Raw genomic sequence first — 20,703 nt, forward strand, 5'->3', positions numbered from 1 at the left:
GTTTTATTGGCTAAACATGTGAACACATACAAGGAAAATGCACTTAATACCTTTTAGTCTTAACTACAAATATATGAGTCTGGACAGACATGGAGGTAAACTGCAACTTGACTGTTTGGTGGAGGCAGACAACCATGAGGCGCTATTTTTAGTTTCTCTCTTCATCAGGCAGGTTGAGTTTTCAGGAGTGTTTGTCTGTGATGTTACTGATGACAGATCTCTGGAGTCTGGCGGGAGTTTCGTCTCGTCATCGCATCAGTAATTCCTTAACTGACGCTGATAACATCAACAAACCAAATGGGCTACAAGTGATGTCAGAAGTAAAAGCTTAGTGGAGTTTAACATCTCATTTCATCAGGACGCCCATTAATGACAAAACCATCAAGCAAATACAGAAACTAAAAGGACAGAATGGTGAATGTTTGTCAGCGACTTTGTTTATCTGAAATGTCTTTGCTAAACTTATCTTAAACTTTGCTTAAACTCTTTATTAAAGCCTTTTCTCTTAAAAAAGCATAAACCTATTTATAATGTTCTATAATAAAAATCTGTTTAATGTTAGAAACAAATGGTGGAAGAAGTACTCAGATATTGTACTTAAGTAAAAGTACCAATACAGCAGTATAAAAATACTTTATTACAAGTAAAAGTCCTGCATGAAAAATACATGTATTGCATACAATAAATGCACATAAGTATTATGAGCTTGATGTAGTTAAAGTATTGCAGTAAAAGTACATAAGTATTATGAGCTTGATGTAGTTAAAGTATTGCAGTAAAAGTAGTGGTTTGGTCCCTCTGACTGATATATTATTATATATGACATCATTAGATTATTAATAGTGAAGCATCAGTGTTAGAGCAGCATGTTACTGTTGTAGCTGCTGGAGGTGGAGCTAGTTTACACTACTTTATATACAGTTAGCTAGTTTAGTCCAGTGGTTCCCAACCTAGGGGTCGGGCCCCTCCAAAGGGTCAGCAGATAAATCTGAGGGGTCGTGAGATGATTAATGGGAGAGGAAAGAAGAAAAAACAAAGTTCTGATACACAAATCTGTTTTCAGTTTTTGGACTTTTTCTCTAATCTTTGATTTTTGGTTAATTATTGGATCATTTGAACATTTATTGAATGAATGAACAAATGTTTCATAACTGTAAACAAAGCTACTTTATTGGTCAGGAACCAATAAAGCCACTGTTTATTAAACTAAAGTCTCTAAAAATTTTCAGATTTGTTAGATTTTAAAATGTTTCAAATCACGTATTAAGTCAAAATTAAATTATTACTTGACAAAAGTTGTTTAAACTTTAAACTGTAAGGCAAAAAAAACAGTAAAAAATGAGGACTTGAAATGGTGAAAATGTGAAAGAGAAAAAAAATTTACTGAACATATTTAAAATGTATAACCCAAATGCCACATTGGCATCAGCATGAAAGGGATACTGAAAAAAGTTGTTTGATGTTATTATTTCTGTATCTGAATGGTATTATTCTGTGGTATTGTTCTCTGTAATTAATTGTAAACAAAAATGAATTTCAAATTAAAAAAAGTGAATAGTCCCTCATTCTCTCTCTTACAGCACGGTGTTGTGATGAACGCCTAAGACAGCCTGAAACACACACGCAGCCACACCATGAGTACGTCTGCAGTGCGCTCAGCCTCCCCACCTGAAGAGGAGCCGACCACGCCCCCTCCCATGACCACGCCTCCTCGCAAAGCCTCGGTCCGCCTTCAGGAGAGGTGGGTACTCACCACACACACACACACACACACACACACACACACACACACACACACGCACACACACACACACACACACACACACAAACAAAATGTTCAAAATATTATAATATTGGCAAGCTCCAGTAGCCTACTGGTTAAGATGAATGACATATAAACGTGATGTCCGCAGTTCAATTCTGGCAGCAGACCTTTGTTGCATGTCATACCCTCTCCCTACCCTTCTCATCTAATAAAAGCATAAAATGCCACCAAAAAACATATATTTAAAAAAATCATAATATTGAAAATTACCTTCTTTGCCAATAATGTCTTGACTTTCCAAAACATGCCGACTTTCTAAAACTGCCCTCCCTTTCCAAAAATGTCCACACTTTCAAACTGTTTTAAAGGGCACCTATTATGCTCATTTCCAGCTCTATATTTTTATTCTGGATGTCCACTAGAGTAGCTTTGCATGATTCACATATACTGGTCCTTTATGCAGCCCCTCAGTTCAGCCTCTGTCTCTAATAGGCAGTTTTAGCTCCTGTCTCTTTAAGGCCCCGCCTCCTGAAGAGCCCACTCTTTTCTGATTGGCCAGCTTTCCGGAAGCCTGCTGAGGTGCAGTATCAGAGTCCTGTTAAGTTACTGCGGATGAAAACCCAACATTTCCTGCTTTGCCGCTTTATAATAAGAGCTTTTAAATGACTAAATAATGGGAGCCTTTTACTGTGAAGAATTAACAGGAAATGAAACGTGTTCCTCGCTGAATTAGCTTCGTTAAAAAAGTTGAAAAAAGTAACGCCTGCACACTTACTCCAAGCCACAAAATTTAACATCGAAAATCCAAGTAGGTTCGAAACAGTCTTGATTAAATTTTGTGGCTTGGAGTAAGTGTGCAGGCGTTTTTTCATCGATGCTGCTTTCTAGTAGCTTTGCACCTACGTGATGTTCATATACATATATATATTTCTACTTTAAGTGTCCTCACTTTCCAAAATCGTCTTTCCAGAAATGTAATCACTGTCAAAAAATGTCCTAATTTTCCAAAATGTTGTATCTTTTCCACCAAAATATCTATTTTTTTTATAAAGATGTCCTCTGTCTTCAAAATTTTCCTTTTTTCCCATAATTGTTGTCCCTTTTCAAACATAACCTCACTTTCTAAAAATGCTCTTGCTCTTCACCATAAAACTTAAATATGTTCACACAAAGGTAGACCTACCAAACACAAGCCCATTGTCACGCTGTTTCTTGATTGTGCTTTTTTTGTAGGCGGGGCTCCAACCTGTCGCTGCTATTGGACGTGAGCAGCCTGGGGGCGGAGCCCGTCTGCTCTGTGTCCACCCCTAAGGAGGTGTGGCTTCAGTTGCTGCATACCTCCTCTCGACCTCTCACACACACACTCCTGCGGCAGGCTGCCATGGACACAAACACACTGAATGTAGAGTACCAGGTACAGCACACACGTTTGTAAGAAAACTAAATAGAAAATTGAAGTTAGTTTTAATAATGATGGCATGATGTGCCTTCATTTTAATGTCTAGTCCGTCCTTGTTTCTTTTACAGAAAATCCCTCCGAACTTTGTGAGCGCTGCAGAGCTTGATGTTCCGGGACACATGATCAAGGACAGATACAAAACCATCCTGCCCAGTCAGTAACTCTGCTTTCCTAAGTAGAAATACAGTAGACGCTGTTTCTACTCTTGTTTATTGTTGTCATTGTTTGTTTGTTTTTCAGACCCTGAGAGCCGGGTGATCCTGAGGAGCCCAGAGGAAGAGGTGGGACCAGACCGCTACATCAACGCCAACTACATTCGGGTCAGAGTCTAACTTTAATTTAGTTTGAGTCAGGTCACCCTGCTGCTGTCTGCAGCATCCCTGACACTGAAGCCTACAGAGGGCGACAGTGTTTCAGGTGATGGAACAACTCCACCCTCTCCACCCATGTAAAACAGTCTTTGATTTGATTTCTCTCTGAGCATCTCTTCTGAATTTTAGTCAAGATCAGAGAGTGTGACTCAGTTAAACTACCTCTAAACTTGTTCCGTCTGGCTCTCCATTCCTGATCCTGGCTTGTCTGTTGACTTTTCCGTTGTGCAGATTGTATTTGAGTGACAGGGTATGAAATTATTATCTGTGGAGTCGATGCAGGGTAGAAAGATGTTTCCTTAACCCCCCCCCTCCCCATCTGTGAGGAGGTATTTGCTAACCAGCCACCTCCATGAAAGGACTGCCAGGTGCTCATCTGACACGTTGCTGCTTTAAGATCAGAGCTGGATGCATTTAAAAAGTTCCTCTCTGGTGAAGGCATGCCAGCCGACAATTCAACCCTCTCCTGGTTAAACACCTCGCTGTCTGGAGCCAATCAGCAGCAACCAGGAGTGAGAGCTTCTTGTCCACCTGGACAGAGGTGGTTGTCAGAGGTGGAAGGAAAGCAAGTCCACATATGGCTGTGAATGAAAACTTCACCTCAGCCACTCTCTCAACCTCAAATCACTTCCTCAATGATCCTGAGCAGCCGCTGTGGCTCAGGAGCAGGGCTGGATTACTAACTGGGCAAAGCAGGCAACTGACCAGGAGCCCAAAAAGCCCAGGTTTACTCCATATTATTTGGGTCTACATCATTTGGTTGATTGGAAATTTGTTAGAAATTTGCACCACCGAAGAACAATATCTACTCTGACAGGTCCTCCATCCCTCATCCTGTAGTCTTGGTGCCGAAGATGGACTTAAATTAGTTTTAGTTTATATTGTGCTAATTTCTTGTTAAATTGTGTTTTAATGTATAAAATGTCAGACAGAAACAGTGAGAAATGCCCATCATTGTTCCCTGAAGCCCAAATCAACATATTCAAATTACTGGTTTTTGTCTGACCAACAGTCAAAACACAAAGATGTTGATTTTATGATCATGGAAAACAGGGGAAATGAGAAAATATTAACATTTGAGAAGCTGGTACCTTAAATTTTTGGCATTTGTGAGTTTTAAAATGATCTAAATTAATTTTCTGTCAAGTACTACCATATATAATGGGGTCAATAGGCGCCCCAACAACAACCTTTTGACCCAGGGCCCAATAGGAGGTTAATCCAGCCATGCTCAGGAGGTAGAGCTGTCTAAATATCAAAGTGTTCTTTAGCAAAACACTGAACCCCAAGTTGCTCCTTGCATGACATGTGAATGACAGGTAAATTGTAAGTTGACGGGAACGTGGCCACTCTGTTGTATTACACTGTACATTGAAAATAACCTCAGTATAAAGTTGTGATCTGCAGCACAACAAGCTAGTGAAGCTGTAAACAGAACCACATTCCTACACATGCTCAGCGGCGTCTGCCTTACACAGAACTACTCTCCTGAGACTGAAAACGTGATGCTGTTATTAGTCTTTGGAGCCGTTTCTAAACAAACTAACGTGACCAAACTCTTCATGATGAAGGAACGTGTCACCCAGTGCAGCAGTGTGGCTCACTGATGTGTTTTTAATCGTTTCTGGACAACAACAAGTGTATCAGGCTTTGATACACACACAACACTTGTTAGTAGATCAGTTGATTGTTGGTTAAGATCCAAACATGAGATTTGTTGACAAGGAGAAAAATATAGAAAATCTCCAGAATTATCCTAAAAAAAACATTGAAAATGGCTGCTGTAGCCATCCAGTGTCATCATATCACTTTCCAGTTTGAGCTTTATTATGTTATTATTCAGCTCCTGATTAGATTAGTTAGTGAAGAAAATATGTTTCCTGCAGTCATGAGCTGATAGAGAGTGTGACAGCGCTGTCACTCAGCGTAGGCGTCTTCTCGTTTGTGTGTAAGTGTGTGTGTGACGGACAGCTAAACAAACAGAAACTGAGATATGAGCCGTCGGTTTGTCTGCGTGGGAGTTTGACAACCAGGAAAACCACAGGAAGTGAAGGAGGAAGTGACATGTCCCTGACTCACCCCCTCAGCCTCCCCACTCTTCCCCCCCTCAGCCCACGCAGCCCTCACACTCTGCTGTGTGTGTGTGTGTGTGTGTAATTAAAACGTTGAGTTTTTGTAAAGCAAAAAGACACGTGCTGCACAAAACACACTTCTGTATATTTAGTCTTTACACATACGTATATATTTATTCATGTCCAGTACATGTTTATATTTTTTATATTTTGGTGACTTGCTGCAGGGACACTCGATGGTTGTTATTGATAAACAGAAAAGTCTTAGTCATTCACTTCCTGTCTAATGAGGTCAAGGTTGCAGGTTTGGTTTCAGAAGTTGAGCGGACACAATACATTTCATATCAACAGAGTGAGACAGAATTGTGCATATTAACACCAAAGACACCATTGCATAATGAGTACTTTTACTTTTGATACTTTAAGTACATTTTGCATACCAATACATATGTCCTTTTACTTATTCTATGTATGTACTTACTACTTTTCATTATGGCATTGCTACTTTTACTTAAGTAAAATACCTCTGTACTTCTTCCACCACTGCTCCTGCACTAACTACTGAAAACCAGTTTACTTAATTTCATTGCTAGTGAATGAGACTTAAAGCTTTCTTCAAAAAAAATTCCATAACTAAAATAAAGTTTGAGTCATCTAAAATCAATTCTTGTCTCAAGAACACTGTCCTTAGCTTTGACTGATCAATCAGTTCCTGTTTTGTTTCAGGAAAATATTAAATCCATCTGTTTAAAAAACATGCAGAGTCCTGAGTTGTGTCTGCAAAGCCTCCTCTCATACGACCCCAACAACCTCCACTAATCCAAACCTGTCTTCTAAAAATTATGTTCACATACTAATAATTGGTGTCTTGTTTTTATAACAAAGTCAAGTCAATCTTTATTTGTATAGCCCAATATAACAAATCACAAATTAGCCTCAAGGGGCTTTATAGTCTGTACAGCAATGCAACATCCTCTGTCCTTAGACCCTCGATTCTAATAAGGAAAAACTCCCTTAAAAAACATTAATGGGGAGAAAATGGAAGAAACCTCAGGAGGAGCAACAGAGGAGGATCCCTCTCCCGGGACAGACAGGCAGGAAATAGATGTTGTGTTTACAGAATAGAACAAGAAAGCAGAAGTGCAGTATGCTTAAAGCTTAAGGCTTAAAGTATGTTCACACAGTCTATTTAAAAGATGTGTTTGTACCATCAACTCTTGTCTCATAACTGTCTAAAAGGCACAGAGCAGAGTTTTATAAGAGTACATGGCTTTCTGTTCCCCCAGAGTCACTGTCAAGGCAGTTTGTTATTGGCCAATGGTGTGAAATTGAGTGTTAAAATTCATCGAAGTTGAACCTGATAAAAAAAAATCCATGTAGGTTTACCTCACATCTGCAAGTGAATCAGCTGATTGCACCGATTTCATTGAAATTAATCAATTTCACTCCTTTATTCTGGGGGTCATAAGATTTTTGATGTTCTCATTTATTTGTTATTTGTTATTCATTAGGTAATGCTTTATTTTACAGGTCCCTTAATTTTATACTAATTTCCTGGAAATGTACAGGTATTTGCAGGTATTTATATTTTATGTTATTTATAACAGTTAATTTTTAGACTATTACAGAGAGAGTGGTGCATTTTGGTACAAATTATAAGAAAAAACTGAAAAAAGTGTTGAGTGGGATTCATTGGTAAGTACTGCATTATATTTGGCTTCATACATAGTTGTACATTTGTATAAAATCTTAATGAATTACATAAACACATTTCCTGTACACCACTAAGTCTCATAACCTTTTCAAAGAATGTCTCAAGAATCAACAGTTACACAACAGCTACTTTTAGGAAGTTATTGAAAAAACATGATATGCTAATATATTGTTTGACATACAAAACTACACACTGAAAAGTATTTTCTGTCAGTTAACGAGTTGTTAAGAGTCTAATTCATTAAGAATTTAACAAATTAACAACTACATATGAACCAACTAAACCAATTTATACCAAATTGCACAACCCTCTCTGTAAAATGCTCTAAAATTAACCGTTAAATACCTGCTAATTACTCAGAAAACTTCCAGGAAATTAGCATAAAATTAAAAGACCTGTAAATGTAATTTTTTTTTCTTTGAAAAATAGTATTATGGAAAATGAAGAAGAAAAAAAACACAAAGTCTAACTTAACTTTCCAGTTTTTATTCCCAAGGTCAAGAATCAACCTTCAGGCACAAGATTTGTCTAATTTTCATGTGGATTTGCTTTCAGATATTATCATAAATGTATAAAATTATTTTCCAGTACTCTGGTCCAGAAGTTGAAGTTGTGACTTTAACTTCCTGCAGGGTTACAGAGGAGCTTCGAGGGCTTATATCGCCACCCAGGGGCCGATGCTGCACACTGTGGGCGACTTCTGGGACATGGTGTGGCAGGAGAGGAGCAGCATCATCGTCATGGTTACAAGACTGAAGGAGAACAATGAGGTGAGGAGACGAAGTCTGCCTTCCTCCACAGGAGGAGAAAGACTTGTTTGACTCAAGAATCATAATCTCTTAATCTGAATTCATTTAATAAACAACACCCGACTGTGTGTTTGTTCCAGAAATGTGAGCTGTACTGGCCACAGCCGAGGGAGGGGAGGAGGATGGTAAAGGAGGAGGAGGAGGAAGAGGAGGAACAGAGGGAGGAAGAGGAGGAGGAAGGAGAGACAGGTCGATTCGGCAGATTCCTCCTCAGAGTCAGAGACAGTCGAGAGAAAGACGGGTTCACTGTCACTGACATTGAGATTCAGGTACAATAAACACAACAACATCAACACATATGGACTTATTTGTTTGGAAATGATGAAATATGAAACAAAACAATAGGATGCTATGTGATACAGAATAATATGATCAAATACTATATAATATAATACAGTTTCATACACTGCACAGCACATTATAATTTAATCAATGACAATACTATATTGATTGACATAAAATAGTTACAAATTCAAACTGCAAGCAGCGTTGAACGGGCCCTCGCGGACATGTAGATGTCTTCAGACCCGGGCTGTTTTCAGACAGCGCAAGAAGGAGATAAACATCACTTCCTTTGTCCACAGTTTTGCCTGCTGCTGGGGCTGCTTCGCTGAAATTTCATAGGGGGCGCTATTAAGCCAGTTTGCATCACTGATGGAATATTGTCATGTAGACGTGTTCAGGCCGGGACTCTTATCAAACATGTAAAGTTTAGTGCAGACCGGAGAATTTACAATAAAGTTATAGCAACTTCCTCTGTCATGGTGAAACATCAAATCTCAACGGTGTGAGGATGAGAATTTTCTGCAGGGTGAGACATGTCTGTCTCGCTCACACCTGTGTCATCAAAATTAAGCAAGTTTTGGGCCCATTCACTTGAATTTCAATTAGTAAATTGAAAACTCTTGATGAGTTTGTGTGTGAAACAAATTAATTTCCTAATTTTCATCAAGTCTATTTTTAGAAAAGTAAAGACTTTTGACCCACATGACCTGGTCAAAGTTTGATTGACATGTGTACTGTCAGGTGTGTAGAGACAATAAGTAACTGCAGCTGGACACAGAAAAATACTCATATATTTGAATGGAGAGTGTGAGTGAACCGCTAGGTGCTCGGGCCCTAATAAAGGAAAAACTGCAGTACAGAGCTACAAATTTTAGTTTTGATGGTATTTTTCCACATCACTATCACTAAACTGTCATCCTCACTCCATTTTCCCTTCCCCTCATAGGTCATCCCCACTACTGAATTATAAATATAAAACCTATAATTATTGTAAAATAAATGATAAAAACACCAAACTTCATACAACGTTTGTATATAATGTACTGTATGTATATAGGCCTTTCTGCTGCATCCTACAAAAATGAGCTGCATTCAACCCCCACACCAGTGGCAGCTGGTGACTCAACAAATTAGGGAGGATAGGAGGACATCAAACTATATCATTGTCCCCCACCTGATGAAATCGGAGGGGTGGGGGGCAATTTTATATGCCAATAAAACAATTTGCTTTTAAAAACAAAAACCCCTCTAAGCTCATTACTCAATATACAGCACAGCCAGACCTCCTGCACACTCATTCACTAATAACACAACATCAACAGGTGACTGAACAACCACTCAATTAAAAACGGGATCAATTCCACATGAATGAGTGAGTCCAGACAGATCACTGTAACTTCAACAAGCAAACTACCCACAACACATTATATATATATATATATATATATATATATATATATATATATATATATATATATATATATATATATATATATATATATATATATATATATACAAGAATGCAGCAGATATATATATATATATATATATATATCTGCTGCATTCTTGTTAAGGAGATAAATTCACACAACAGCCACACAGAGAGACATTTAACCATCAGAGATGAAATTAGTGACCAAAGAGACAGAGAGAGAGAAGCTGTATCTGACTCACGTTATCTGATGTCTTCTTCTTTCTATCATGGAGATGAAGTATTCATGTCATAGCATCCATTTGTGACTGTTGGTCATCCTGTTTGTTAGTTAACAGAACTTTATGGCTGCAGCTTAAGCAGTCTGATATCATTAGCAACAATGACAAACAAGCTAACTCCTGGTTGTTTCTCCGGTTGTTTCTCTCTCCAACCGCTCCCTGGCGGTGTCCTGCTGCTGCTGCGCTGACCAGTCCAGATAATTTCTCCCATTAGCTTAACAATAGTCCTTAACAGTCCTTCCATGGATATATAAAGAGTCCTTCAGGCTACTACCACAAGCCAGCTGTTGCATTGGCTAGCGCAAGGAGCTATCTACTGCTGCTACTCTGCCTTACAGTGGAGAGAATTGTAGATGAATTCTGGAAACTATCATTGGACCAACTCAATGTCAATATTGCATTCTGGTTGTTGATTGGCTAGGGAGGACAGCCTCCATTGGAGCATCATTTTACGTGTCTTTTCCAAAGAAGAGAGAAAAAATATGTTGTAAATAATACTGGGATTTGGTAATGGTTTATTTCAACCAAATATTCTTTTTTATATTCTTTTTTATATATCTCCCTCTTGCCTCTCAAAAAATAGAGGAGGATCAACCTCCTATGGACCAGCCTCCACCGTGTGCGGCACATCCCCTCCCCACCCCCTTTCTTCCCTCCTCTCTCTCTCTCCCTCTCAGTTGGACAGGAGAATGTTAGAGTACACTTCTTGTGAAATCTACGCATAAATCCCATTGCTTTGGCCAAATCTTACATTAAAAATCATATTTTTGGTAGGAAATTCCGTTGCCAATCCATTGACACAGGTTTGAAAGTGGTCAGACTTATAGTTTAGACGTCAGAAGCCTCTGTTTGACACAAAGTTCATGCCTCCCCATTGCCTTACATTGTAAGGGTGATGTGGCACTGCAACTGTCAGGGCTTATGAAATCCAAACCGTTCGAGTTATTACAAAGTTTTTAACAACTTTTGTTCAGCACAGTGTCATAAGTTATGTATTAAAGTTTGAAGCCGAAACCATTAACGCCCTCGGATGAGATAGCGGTTGTTTGAAGGCCAAAACTGAGGCAAAGTCTTATATTGACAAGTAATTGCAGACTTCTTGTTGGATTTAGGTCAGGGGTGTCAGTGTATGATTTGCAAGTCTTGATGAGAAAAATAATTGATTTTTGGTTTGATCTCTCTACGACATTCCTACTGGCCTTGGCGGCCATTTAAGTTTCATAGGTGGCGCTAGAGAGCACATTTTGGCACTTTTGGGGTTACTTTTTACATTTTATCAAATTTTCACCCTTTGGGCTCAGGCCCTAAAAATAAGCAGACCTGCAAGAGGATGTACTGGTGTCCAAACATCTGACACAACTTGGAATTAAAGGTGTTCGACTCTGGTACCACAGTGGTTGTGGCTTTAGTGTCTGCACCAAAACTCCTTTAAATAAATGATTATGTACCCATCACAAGTGTTGAAGTATTTACTAGTTCAAGGATTCTACCCTGTAGTACACTGTAGTACACAATTATGCATGGTAGAAAGAAACTGACCCGATCACAACAGAATGAACGTTAATCTCACCAAATGTCAGTCCTTGTTCAAGAGTGCATTTTCAGACACATTCAAAACTCATCAGAGCAAAATATCCTCCACAGTGTGAGAAAACAGAGCAGAATGTGTTAGCTATCAGATTTAGAGGGGAAAATTATCAGCAGTGTTTAGAGATAACTCAGAAATGTGGCCACGTTCTGAAAGCAATTATGTGAAAATGTGACTGATCACACAGCAGCAGTTGAATGATTGATTTATTAACTGATGACTTTATTCGATACTTTGAAAAGGAAACATGCGCCCGTTCTTACAAAGTTATCAAGGATAAAACACAATAAAGCTAGAAAGCTTATTTCCATTATGGTCCTTAATTGGGGGAGGGGGGGTGAGTGCACTGAGCAGCATAATTTTACAACACAAACAACATCACAATAATAGAGAACAACAACAACAACACAACAACACACACACACACACACCCAACAACAGCAAAAAAACAGCAGCAACAACAACAACAAACATCATCACCATTTGAGACATCAACATATTCCATGTAGAACTGCACTGACTGCATCATTTCATCCTATCTGGGCAGGTGTGTCTGTATCTCTATATACAGCTAATATGAGTTAAACAGTAAACAACAGCAAACAATCTTCTGTAAACTTTGAACAACTAAAAGTAAAAGTTTTTTATCATAAAGATTGATTATTGTTAATGCAAATAATAAAATACTGATCTTCATTGTGCTCACCTGTATGATAGATGATGTAACATGAAATTAAACCAAAACTTGTTTTCCAATCAAATCTTACATGTTTATTCATCACTATAAGTATAACATCAATTACATGTGATATGTGTGTATAAATAAGCAACAGACTGATTAACAAATTGTTTTCAAGGGCTCTTAACGTACACTTTAATACACTATATGGCTTACAATATAATCAAATATTGTATAACATAATGCAGTATCATACATAACATGATTAATACAACACATGATAATTTGATCCATTACAATAAGATATTGATGGATAGACCTGCAGAGGGTATACTGGGGTCCAAATCACCTGATGCAACTCACAGTCGAATCCCTGCAGCCAGTTTCCAGCAGCACATTAATGAACACGGTGTCAGAATCACACTATACTGTCACATATAGAGTCCAAATACTGCTTCATGCTAATAATACTGATTAGATAATAATACAATACAATATGATATGATTAGAACACATTACACTTGCAGCCACTGCAAATATTTTTATCAGTGCAGTGGATGTAATAACATCTGTAAAACATCTGTGTGTCTTTCTGGGATTTTACATCAGAATCTGACACGTTCTATATTAAACCATTTTCATGGACCTGTTGTGTTAACAAGAGGCTCCACTAGAGGGGACTGTTGTGCTTAAATTTGGTCCAAACTCTTTTTCAGTGAAGGCAGCCAGGATGTGGAATTCTTTGCCGCTGAGTATCAGGGAGTGCAGCAACTTTTTATATCACTTTTTAAATCTCATTTGAAAACATGGCTGAAGGATGTTCAGACATGCAGTCACTGAGCTGAGATTCACTGATTAGGTTGGTGAGCATTAATACGACATGTCCATGTTTCTGTTTTGTTTTTTTCTATCTTGATTTTAATATTGATGTTTCACAGTGTAAAGTTTTAATTCACCACAACTGATTGTTTTCTTTTACTTCACCAGCTTGTGCAACACTGGTGGCCTCCGCTCAGGGACTACACATGGAAATTAGCTTTAAGCTGTATCTCGCACAATATATATTGTGCATTTTCCTTGTTAAATAAACAATAAAATAAAATAACATATACTGAAGTTTGTTTCATGTGATTGTGTGTTTGTGTGCAGCTGTGTTCAGAGCGTCGTCGCGTCAGACACTACTGGTTCACCTCTTGGCCTGACCACCACATCCCACAATGCACCGCTCCTCTGCTGAGACTGGTGGAGGAGGTGGAGATGTATAGCAAGTCCCGCCTACCACCCAGCTCTCAGCCAATCACAACCCCCATGCCTGGTTCCGGACCAATCATCGTCCACTGCAGGTTGGTTCCTTATCAAACACAGTTTACAATGATGTTGTTAGTTTGTTAGAGTCCAAGTAAATGTAAATTTTCACAGCTACATGAGTGTCTCTCTCTTTTTATAATTTGGAGAATTATCATAAAACTAACAACAGACTTGATTTATTAAAAATGATGTTTTTCAAATGTTGTAAACTCTTATGTAGTTTGTGAATGAGCGAAGTGAATCACCACTCAAAATGTCCACAACTGACAACATGCTGACAAACTGAGGAACATACTGTCTGTAAACATGAACATACTGTTTCTAAAATACACCAGAGGATCACTATCTGGGTTACCTAACAGTAAAACCAGCAGCTTGTGATGTTGCAAACCAGAGCGGCAGATGTGTTGAAAGCTACTTCCTGTTTGAGAGCGTGGACGGTTGTACCTGAGCAGCCAACCACAGCTTGAGGTGTGGAACTGACCCACAGTATGTTTTCACATGCAAATAATCTGCTGCGTGCATGAAAAGGCAGAAAATTGTTTTCTAGAGATACCACTAGAAAGAAGAAGTAGATGAAAAACAAAAATTATAGCTATATAATACTGAAAAAACAAAATTCTCTCCTTCAGTTTTTATGTCCAGTCTTTTACCTTTTGACTTCTTGTAACAGCACCAGATAGTTTAATATATATTACAGGGGAGTTTAATGTTCATATGAGCCATAAAAGTGCTCCAACTGTGAATCACTAACATTATGTAGGTGTCATGCAAGAATCACTGGTGTAAACAGATTCATTGTTTGCTAACACTTAACATCCCGTTATTTAACATTTATAATCATAATTTAATAAATGCTTTATAACACACTTTGATGTATGCACATACGCACATATAAGGACATTTTAAGTGTTTATTAATGTACAGTATTAATTCTAACTCCTCCTATGATGACAGTTGTGTTTTACCATAATGTCATTTATTAAATGTTTATATAGCAGCAAACATTTCTGGGTGCCCACAGGAGGAGTTATAGCTGTTGACTAATACATTAATAAACACTTGTATCTGCTTACAGCCACATTATAGTGGATTAAAACCGCTTAACTGTTTATGTACTGATAATAAACGCTAAATACAGGGACTTAAGATAAAGTGTTACCCTTTTACTACATATGAAATGTACAAGTCAAGTGGTCCAATAAATATCCAAATAAATAACTAAAATCAACTTTGCAAAATTAAGATTCTGTTGAGAGCTGCTAATTCTCCAGTCGGTGCCATTAAACCTTTGCAGAAGAAGAGGAAGCAATGAGATGACGTCATTAAAAGAGCGGCAGTCAAAGCCGATGGAAAACATGATGGAAATAAGACATTTCTGTTTGTTTCATGTACTGATTTGAGGAAGGTTACAGTCTCCTCATCGCTCCACACAGATCTGATGTTTTCATCTCTTCAGTGACGTTTAAGTCACATGATTCATGTACATCATCATTTATTCACTCAGTCTGTTTACATTTGATTTTCATCCACACAGCTGCTGTTACACCTCAGACAGCAACAAACATCTTGTTTGCAGTTTTTTTCAATGCATAAATTGAAAATGTGATAAAAACAGGTGGATGCAAACACACCTAATCTCCTCTCCTCTCCTCTCCTCCTCCTCTCAGTGCAGGTATAGGGAGGACAGGTTGTTTTATAGCCAGCAGTATCGGCTCTCAGCAGCTCAGAGAAACTGGTCAGGTCGACATCTTGGAGACAGTTTGTCAGCTTCGACTCGATAGGTTGGTGAAAAAAAAAATCACCTTTCCGTTTCTGTCTCTTTTTCATCAGTCTCTCCTCTCTCTCTTCTCACTGTCTGGTGTAACATTTTGCTTATTCCCTAAATGTAGCATGTTTAACCTGTACCCCCCCCCCCCCCCTTCCTCTCATGCAGGGGTGGTATGATCCAAACCACGGAGCAGTACCAGTTCCTGTACACCACTCTGGCCCAGTACAGCTCCCAGCTACAACACAACCAGGTATTCCAACTCATACCTGGTGTCCCAGTCATACAGACATTTAGGAAGATGTCTTCTAACTTATCTTATGTAAGACAAGGTGTAAATGAATCTTACGTCCTTCATATAGACTCAAAGAGTTACCATTATAAAGACCTGCCCACAGCACAATTCAAAACAGGACTTTTTTTTTTTTTGCACATTTAATAAATTTCAATGAAATAATTGCAATCAATAGAGTTGCTCCTGAAGGTGAAGTAAATTTACACAGATTTTTTGCACCTCTTCAAATAAATTTGCACCTTTAACCAATAGCAAGCCGTCTTGATAGTGCTGAGCTGTGAGGGGACAGAGAACCGGAGAGTCCAAAATGGAGGAAGCTATTGTAGCAGCCCTGTTGTATTGTTCACTTTTTTTTAAAAGGACAGGTTCACAAGTTTTCAAGTGTGTGTTAAACCAGCAGTCAGGTGTCCATATGAACAGTGAAAGAGGTTTTCCTCGCTGTAATCATTCCTCCTGTTCATACTGGATATTAAAAGATCCTTCAAATGTGCTTTCAATGTAAGTGATGGAGGCCAAAATCCACAGTGTGTCATTTAGTGCAAAAATTAGTGCATGTAAAGTTGATGTGAAGCTTATATTCAGCTTCAGCAGTCTGAGTTAGTCATATCAAGTGGATATCTGACACATTTACAGTCTTTTTAGCATCAAATTCCCTCTTTGTGTTTCCTCGGACAGTGTTTCCCTGTTGAGCTGCAGGTGGAAGTATAGTAACAAAAAGAGGAACTTTGGCACTAAAAAGACTGTAACGTTGAAAGATATCTACTTGATTTGACTCATTTGGACGCTGAAGCTTCATATTAGCTTCAGATAAACTTTTAAATACATTTTTGCACAGAAGGAGGACTGTGCATTTTGTCCTCCATCACTTCCATTGTAAGTGCATCATGAAGGGATCTTCTAATGGTCAGTATGAACAGGAGGAATGATTACAGCAAGAAAAACAGGTTTCACTGCTCATTTGAGCTCCTGACTGTTGGTTTAAGATGGACTGGAAGTATAGTGAAACCGTCCTTTAACTTCCTCTGTCTCTGTCTTCTCTGTTCCACAAAAAAACATGGTTTACAGACAGTGATGAGACAGGAGTTGATGCTACAACAGCTTTTCCTCCTTTTTGTTTATGTAGAAAATAACTATGTGCTTGTGTTTCCCAACAGAATGAAAGGGAATGTGATTGGTTATGCCATTTCTTGTCATCCCTCTAATGTATTCTATATAATAAGTGCAAAAATACTACAAAAGAAAAACTCTTGAGGAGGTGTCAGTGTAGGTTTGGTGTAGAGAGCATGTAACTTCAACACCAGAGGTTTGCATCCTGCCAACAGTCAATGCTGGTTTCTTCTAACCATGACCACAATCTTTCCCCAAACTGTAACCATGTTGGCTAAACTCATTCAAACGGTAACCATAACCTTACAAAGTTTATCAACTCATCCACTGATTCAGACTAGAACAAACACACTAGAGGTTTAAAAAGACCCTTATTCTTTTGATTGATATTGATTTCCATTGGCCTTGCACCTAGGAACAGGTGAGAAGCAGTGGTGGAAAATAACTAAGAACATTTACTCAAGTAATATACTTAATTACAATTTCGAGGTACAAGCTTTTAAAATATTTTGGTACTTTGGACATCACAGGATCATGTTAGAAGACGTCTTTCTATATCTCTTTACCTCTTGTCCATTTTGACCTCTTAACCCTCTCTCTATCTTTTGTTTTCATCATCTCTCTATTTCATATATTTCCTCTCTAACTTCCTGTCTTCTCACACCCATCAACCGCTCTCCTTTTCTGTGTCTCATTTGTTTTCCCAACTGTAACCATGTAGTTTGGTTGCCTAAACTCAATCAAACAGTAACCGCAGAGGTGACAGATCAGAGAATAACACTGACAAACAACCTGTTCTGTTGAACAGGTTGTTGAGTGAAAACCGTGAAAGATTTAGGTATTTAAGTCATTAAATCAGCAGTTAAACTATGTTTTCTCTTCACCAGGGTCAGAACCAGAACCAGCCTATCACACAGAACCAGCAGAGCCAAGACGACCAAGTCAATATACAACTACAGAACCTACAACTGGACAGCACAAAGAATGGGAGTAACTGATGTGGTGCAGTACCTCGAGAACCAGCAGCGTCTGCTTGGCCAGGTTCACACCTAAAGGAACCTAGAAGAACTTAAAACCAGCCAAACGCACAGCAGATGTTACTAACAAAACCAGGAAGGCAGAAACAATAGAAACTATAGGCAAAAGGAGACCAGCAGCAAAACCCAAAGAACTGATGCTGTAACAGAACTTTAATCCTGGACTGAGAACCCTAGTGAACCAGAACTGAACCAAGAAGCTTGAACCAAGAGAACCAAGTAGAAGAAAACACATGAAACAATAATAATATCTGATAAATCAAGTAAAATAAAGCAAAGTTATCTATCTGGAATGTGTGCTTCAACTTTTTTGCAGAACGACTTGCTGTGCATTGGCTACGTTTTTTCATGCAGAACTAAGTCTGTCTGAATGTGACCTTATGGTGTTTTCAAACCTGTGTAGTTCACTCTGGCTGAATGGGACCCTGGTTAGTTTTCCTCCTAGGTACAATTTGTTTGGGCAGGTCTGAACACAGAAATTGTACTTGGACCAAAACAACCACACAGAGCCCCTTTACAGGAAGTGGTCTCAGTTCATTTGTGGTGGGAACGTGATCCAACCTCCGACTGAGGTTTGACAACACCCTTATTCTTTTGATTGATGTTGATTTCCAGTGGCCTTGCACCTACATATGATGTGTGTATAACCACACTCCTTCTAAAGTGATACTCCACACAAAATCTATCATTTGAGCTGTAAAATATTTGTATTTCCAAATGAGGCCCACAAAGCTCTCCGTTGGGTGTGTGGAAAATAACTAAGTACATTTACTCAAGTACTACACTTAATTAAAATTTCGAGGTACTTGTACTTTACTTGAGTATTTCCATTTGATGCTACTTTATATTTCCACTCCACTATATTTCAGAGGGAAATATTGTACTTTCTACTCCACTACATTTATTTGACAGCTTTAGTTACTTTTCAGATGAAGATTTGACACAGTGGATAATATAACAAGCTTTTAAAATACAACACATTGTTAAAGATGAAACCAGTGGTTTCCAACCTTTTTGGCTTTTGATGTCTTATAAAAAGCAGTGTGTAGTCGGGGTCACATTTCACATGTCTATGAGTTGTTAACAGCTCCACCAAATAGTGATTTTTCCCTCTAAACTTCTCACATGCTTTCATTTCAATAAATGTTCAAATGATCCAATATTTCAGCAAAAATCAAAGATTAGAGAAAAAGTCCAAAAACTGAAAACAGATTTGTGTATCAGAACTTTGTTTTTTCTTCTTTCCTCTCCCATTAATCATCTCACGACCCCTCAGATTTATCTGCTGACCCTTTGGAGGGGCCCGACCCCTAGGTTGGGAACCACTGGACTAAACTAGCTAACTGTATATAAAGTAGTGTAAACTAGCTCCACCTCCAGCAGCTACAACAGTAACATGCTGCTCTAACACTGATGCTTCACTATTAATAATCTAATGATGTCATATATAATAATATATCAGTCAGAGGGACCAAACCACTACTTTTACTGCAATACTTTAACTACATCAAGCTCATAATACTTATGTACATTTACTGCAATACTTTAACTACATCAAGCTCACAATACTGATATACCTTTACTTAAGTAATTTGTACTTAAGATTTGTCATGCAGGACTTTTACTTGTAATGGAGTATTTTTATATTGCTGTATTGGTACTTTTACTAAATTAAAGGATATGAATAGTCACCACTGGTCTTCCACCACTGGTGAGAAGATGAAATACAATCCAGGAGGTCCAGTTTGACCAATACATCCATAAGTATGAAGGTTTATCAGATGCCAAAACACTGCATGCTGGTTATAATAGAGACAGGATTTTACAACCTTTGTATTTGCACATATTTGTTTGGCCAAAGTTGTGTGTTGCTTGATGACTTTGCATTGTGGTAAAAGTTGAGCCAGGTTCCAATTTTTGCTGAGTAACATGGTGGTTTTTGCCATTTGTTTCACAACATCCACTCCACCCATACAGTGGCCTCACCGAGGACTCACTGGGAGGCTGGGTGTTTTTTGAAAACACACAGTCTAAACACACCCTAAGATATTGAGCTACATTTTGTGTTTCATCCTTTTTTCAGCCATTTTGGAATGGCTGTGCTTGTAGTCGTTGTTGCTGTTAACTCCCACTCTTGGCCTGGGGATTGTATAGACAGAAAGAGTGAGTGTGCCTAGAAGTTGGATGAGTATTTCTCTGGAAGCCCAGTGTTCATGTTAAAGGTCATAAATCTACTGGGCCTCATGACAGATGACATTACTCTCCAGCCCTGATCTAATTTACCTTTAAACCGCCTTTCAATCCAGCTCTCACCCAAGCAAAGAGCAGATACTTGGCAGCTTAACCCAGCTTTATATCTATATTGTATCTGCAAAGGCTAAACTACAGTGGCCACACTGGCTAGATAGGCAGCTTCATCTGAATGCCATGGTGCTCTCAGTTGTCCGACCACCTTCACTGTATAACTGGTTCCACTAGTGTAACCAATAGCCACTAATTAGCAACCACTCTGGTATGAGACACTTGAATTAGGTCCCTGTCTTACCAAAGAAAGGAACTTGGATTTAGTAAGTAAGAGTAAACACCTCCAGCCTTAATAATAATGCAAACAGTAACATAATATAATAATATCATAAACATTACAAAACATAACATGAAATTAACATTCAAATTAAGATTAAGATCATGTGTTTAGATAAACCTGTTTGATCGCAGAACTATGAGAGAAGGTTT

The 20,703-nt window shown here is 38.4% G+C and overlaps 2 protein-coding genes across 7 annotated transcripts in view; both read left to right on the forward strand.

The window, feature by feature from the left end:
- LOC121896025 (tyrosine-protein phosphatase non-receptor type 7-like) overlaps positions 1-18,258 on the forward strand; it is a 26,748-nt gene extending 8,490 nt beyond the window's left edge. For 3 of the 6 annotated variants that reach the window (XM_042409646.1, XM_042409649.1, XM_042409648.1), the window contains exons 2-11: positions 1,581-1,741; positions 2,999-3,179; positions 3,293-3,377; positions 3,465-3,544; positions 8,014-8,151; positions 8,271-8,459; positions 13,605-13,798; positions 15,434-15,547; positions 15,700-15,784; positions 17,821-18,258. In XM_042409646.1, coding sequence (XP_042265580.1) covers positions 1,635-1,741; positions 2,999-3,179; positions 3,293-3,377; positions 3,465-3,544; positions 8,014-8,151; positions 8,271-8,459; positions 13,605-13,798; positions 15,434-15,547; positions 15,700-15,784; positions 17,821-17,931 — 1,284 coding nt within the window. In that variant the 5' untranslated portion in view covers positions 1,581-1,634 and the 3' untranslated portion in view covers positions 17,932-18,258. Of the gene's footprint in view, positions 1-35; positions 415-1,580; positions 1,742-2,998; positions 3,180-3,292; positions 3,378-3,464; positions 3,545-8,013; positions 8,152-8,270; positions 8,460-13,604; positions 13,799-15,433; positions 15,548-15,699; positions 15,785-17,820 lie in introns of those variants that run through there. The other 3 variants (XM_042409647.1, XM_042409650.1, XM_042409651.1) reach the window with 3 other exon arrangements.
- LOC121896033 overlaps positions 1-20,703 on the forward strand; it is a 142,432-nt gene that overhangs the window by 78,508 nt on the left and 43,221 nt on the right. The window lies entirely within an intron of this gene.

The sequence above is a fragment of the Thunnus maccoyii genome, chromosome 4, assembly GCF_910596095.1.
Source record: "Thunnus maccoyii chromosome 4, fThuMac1.1, whole genome shotgun sequence".
In the NCBI taxonomy this organism is placed as follows: domain Eukaryota; kingdom Metazoa; phylum Chordata; class Actinopteri; order Scombriformes; family Scombridae; genus Thunnus; species Thunnus maccoyii.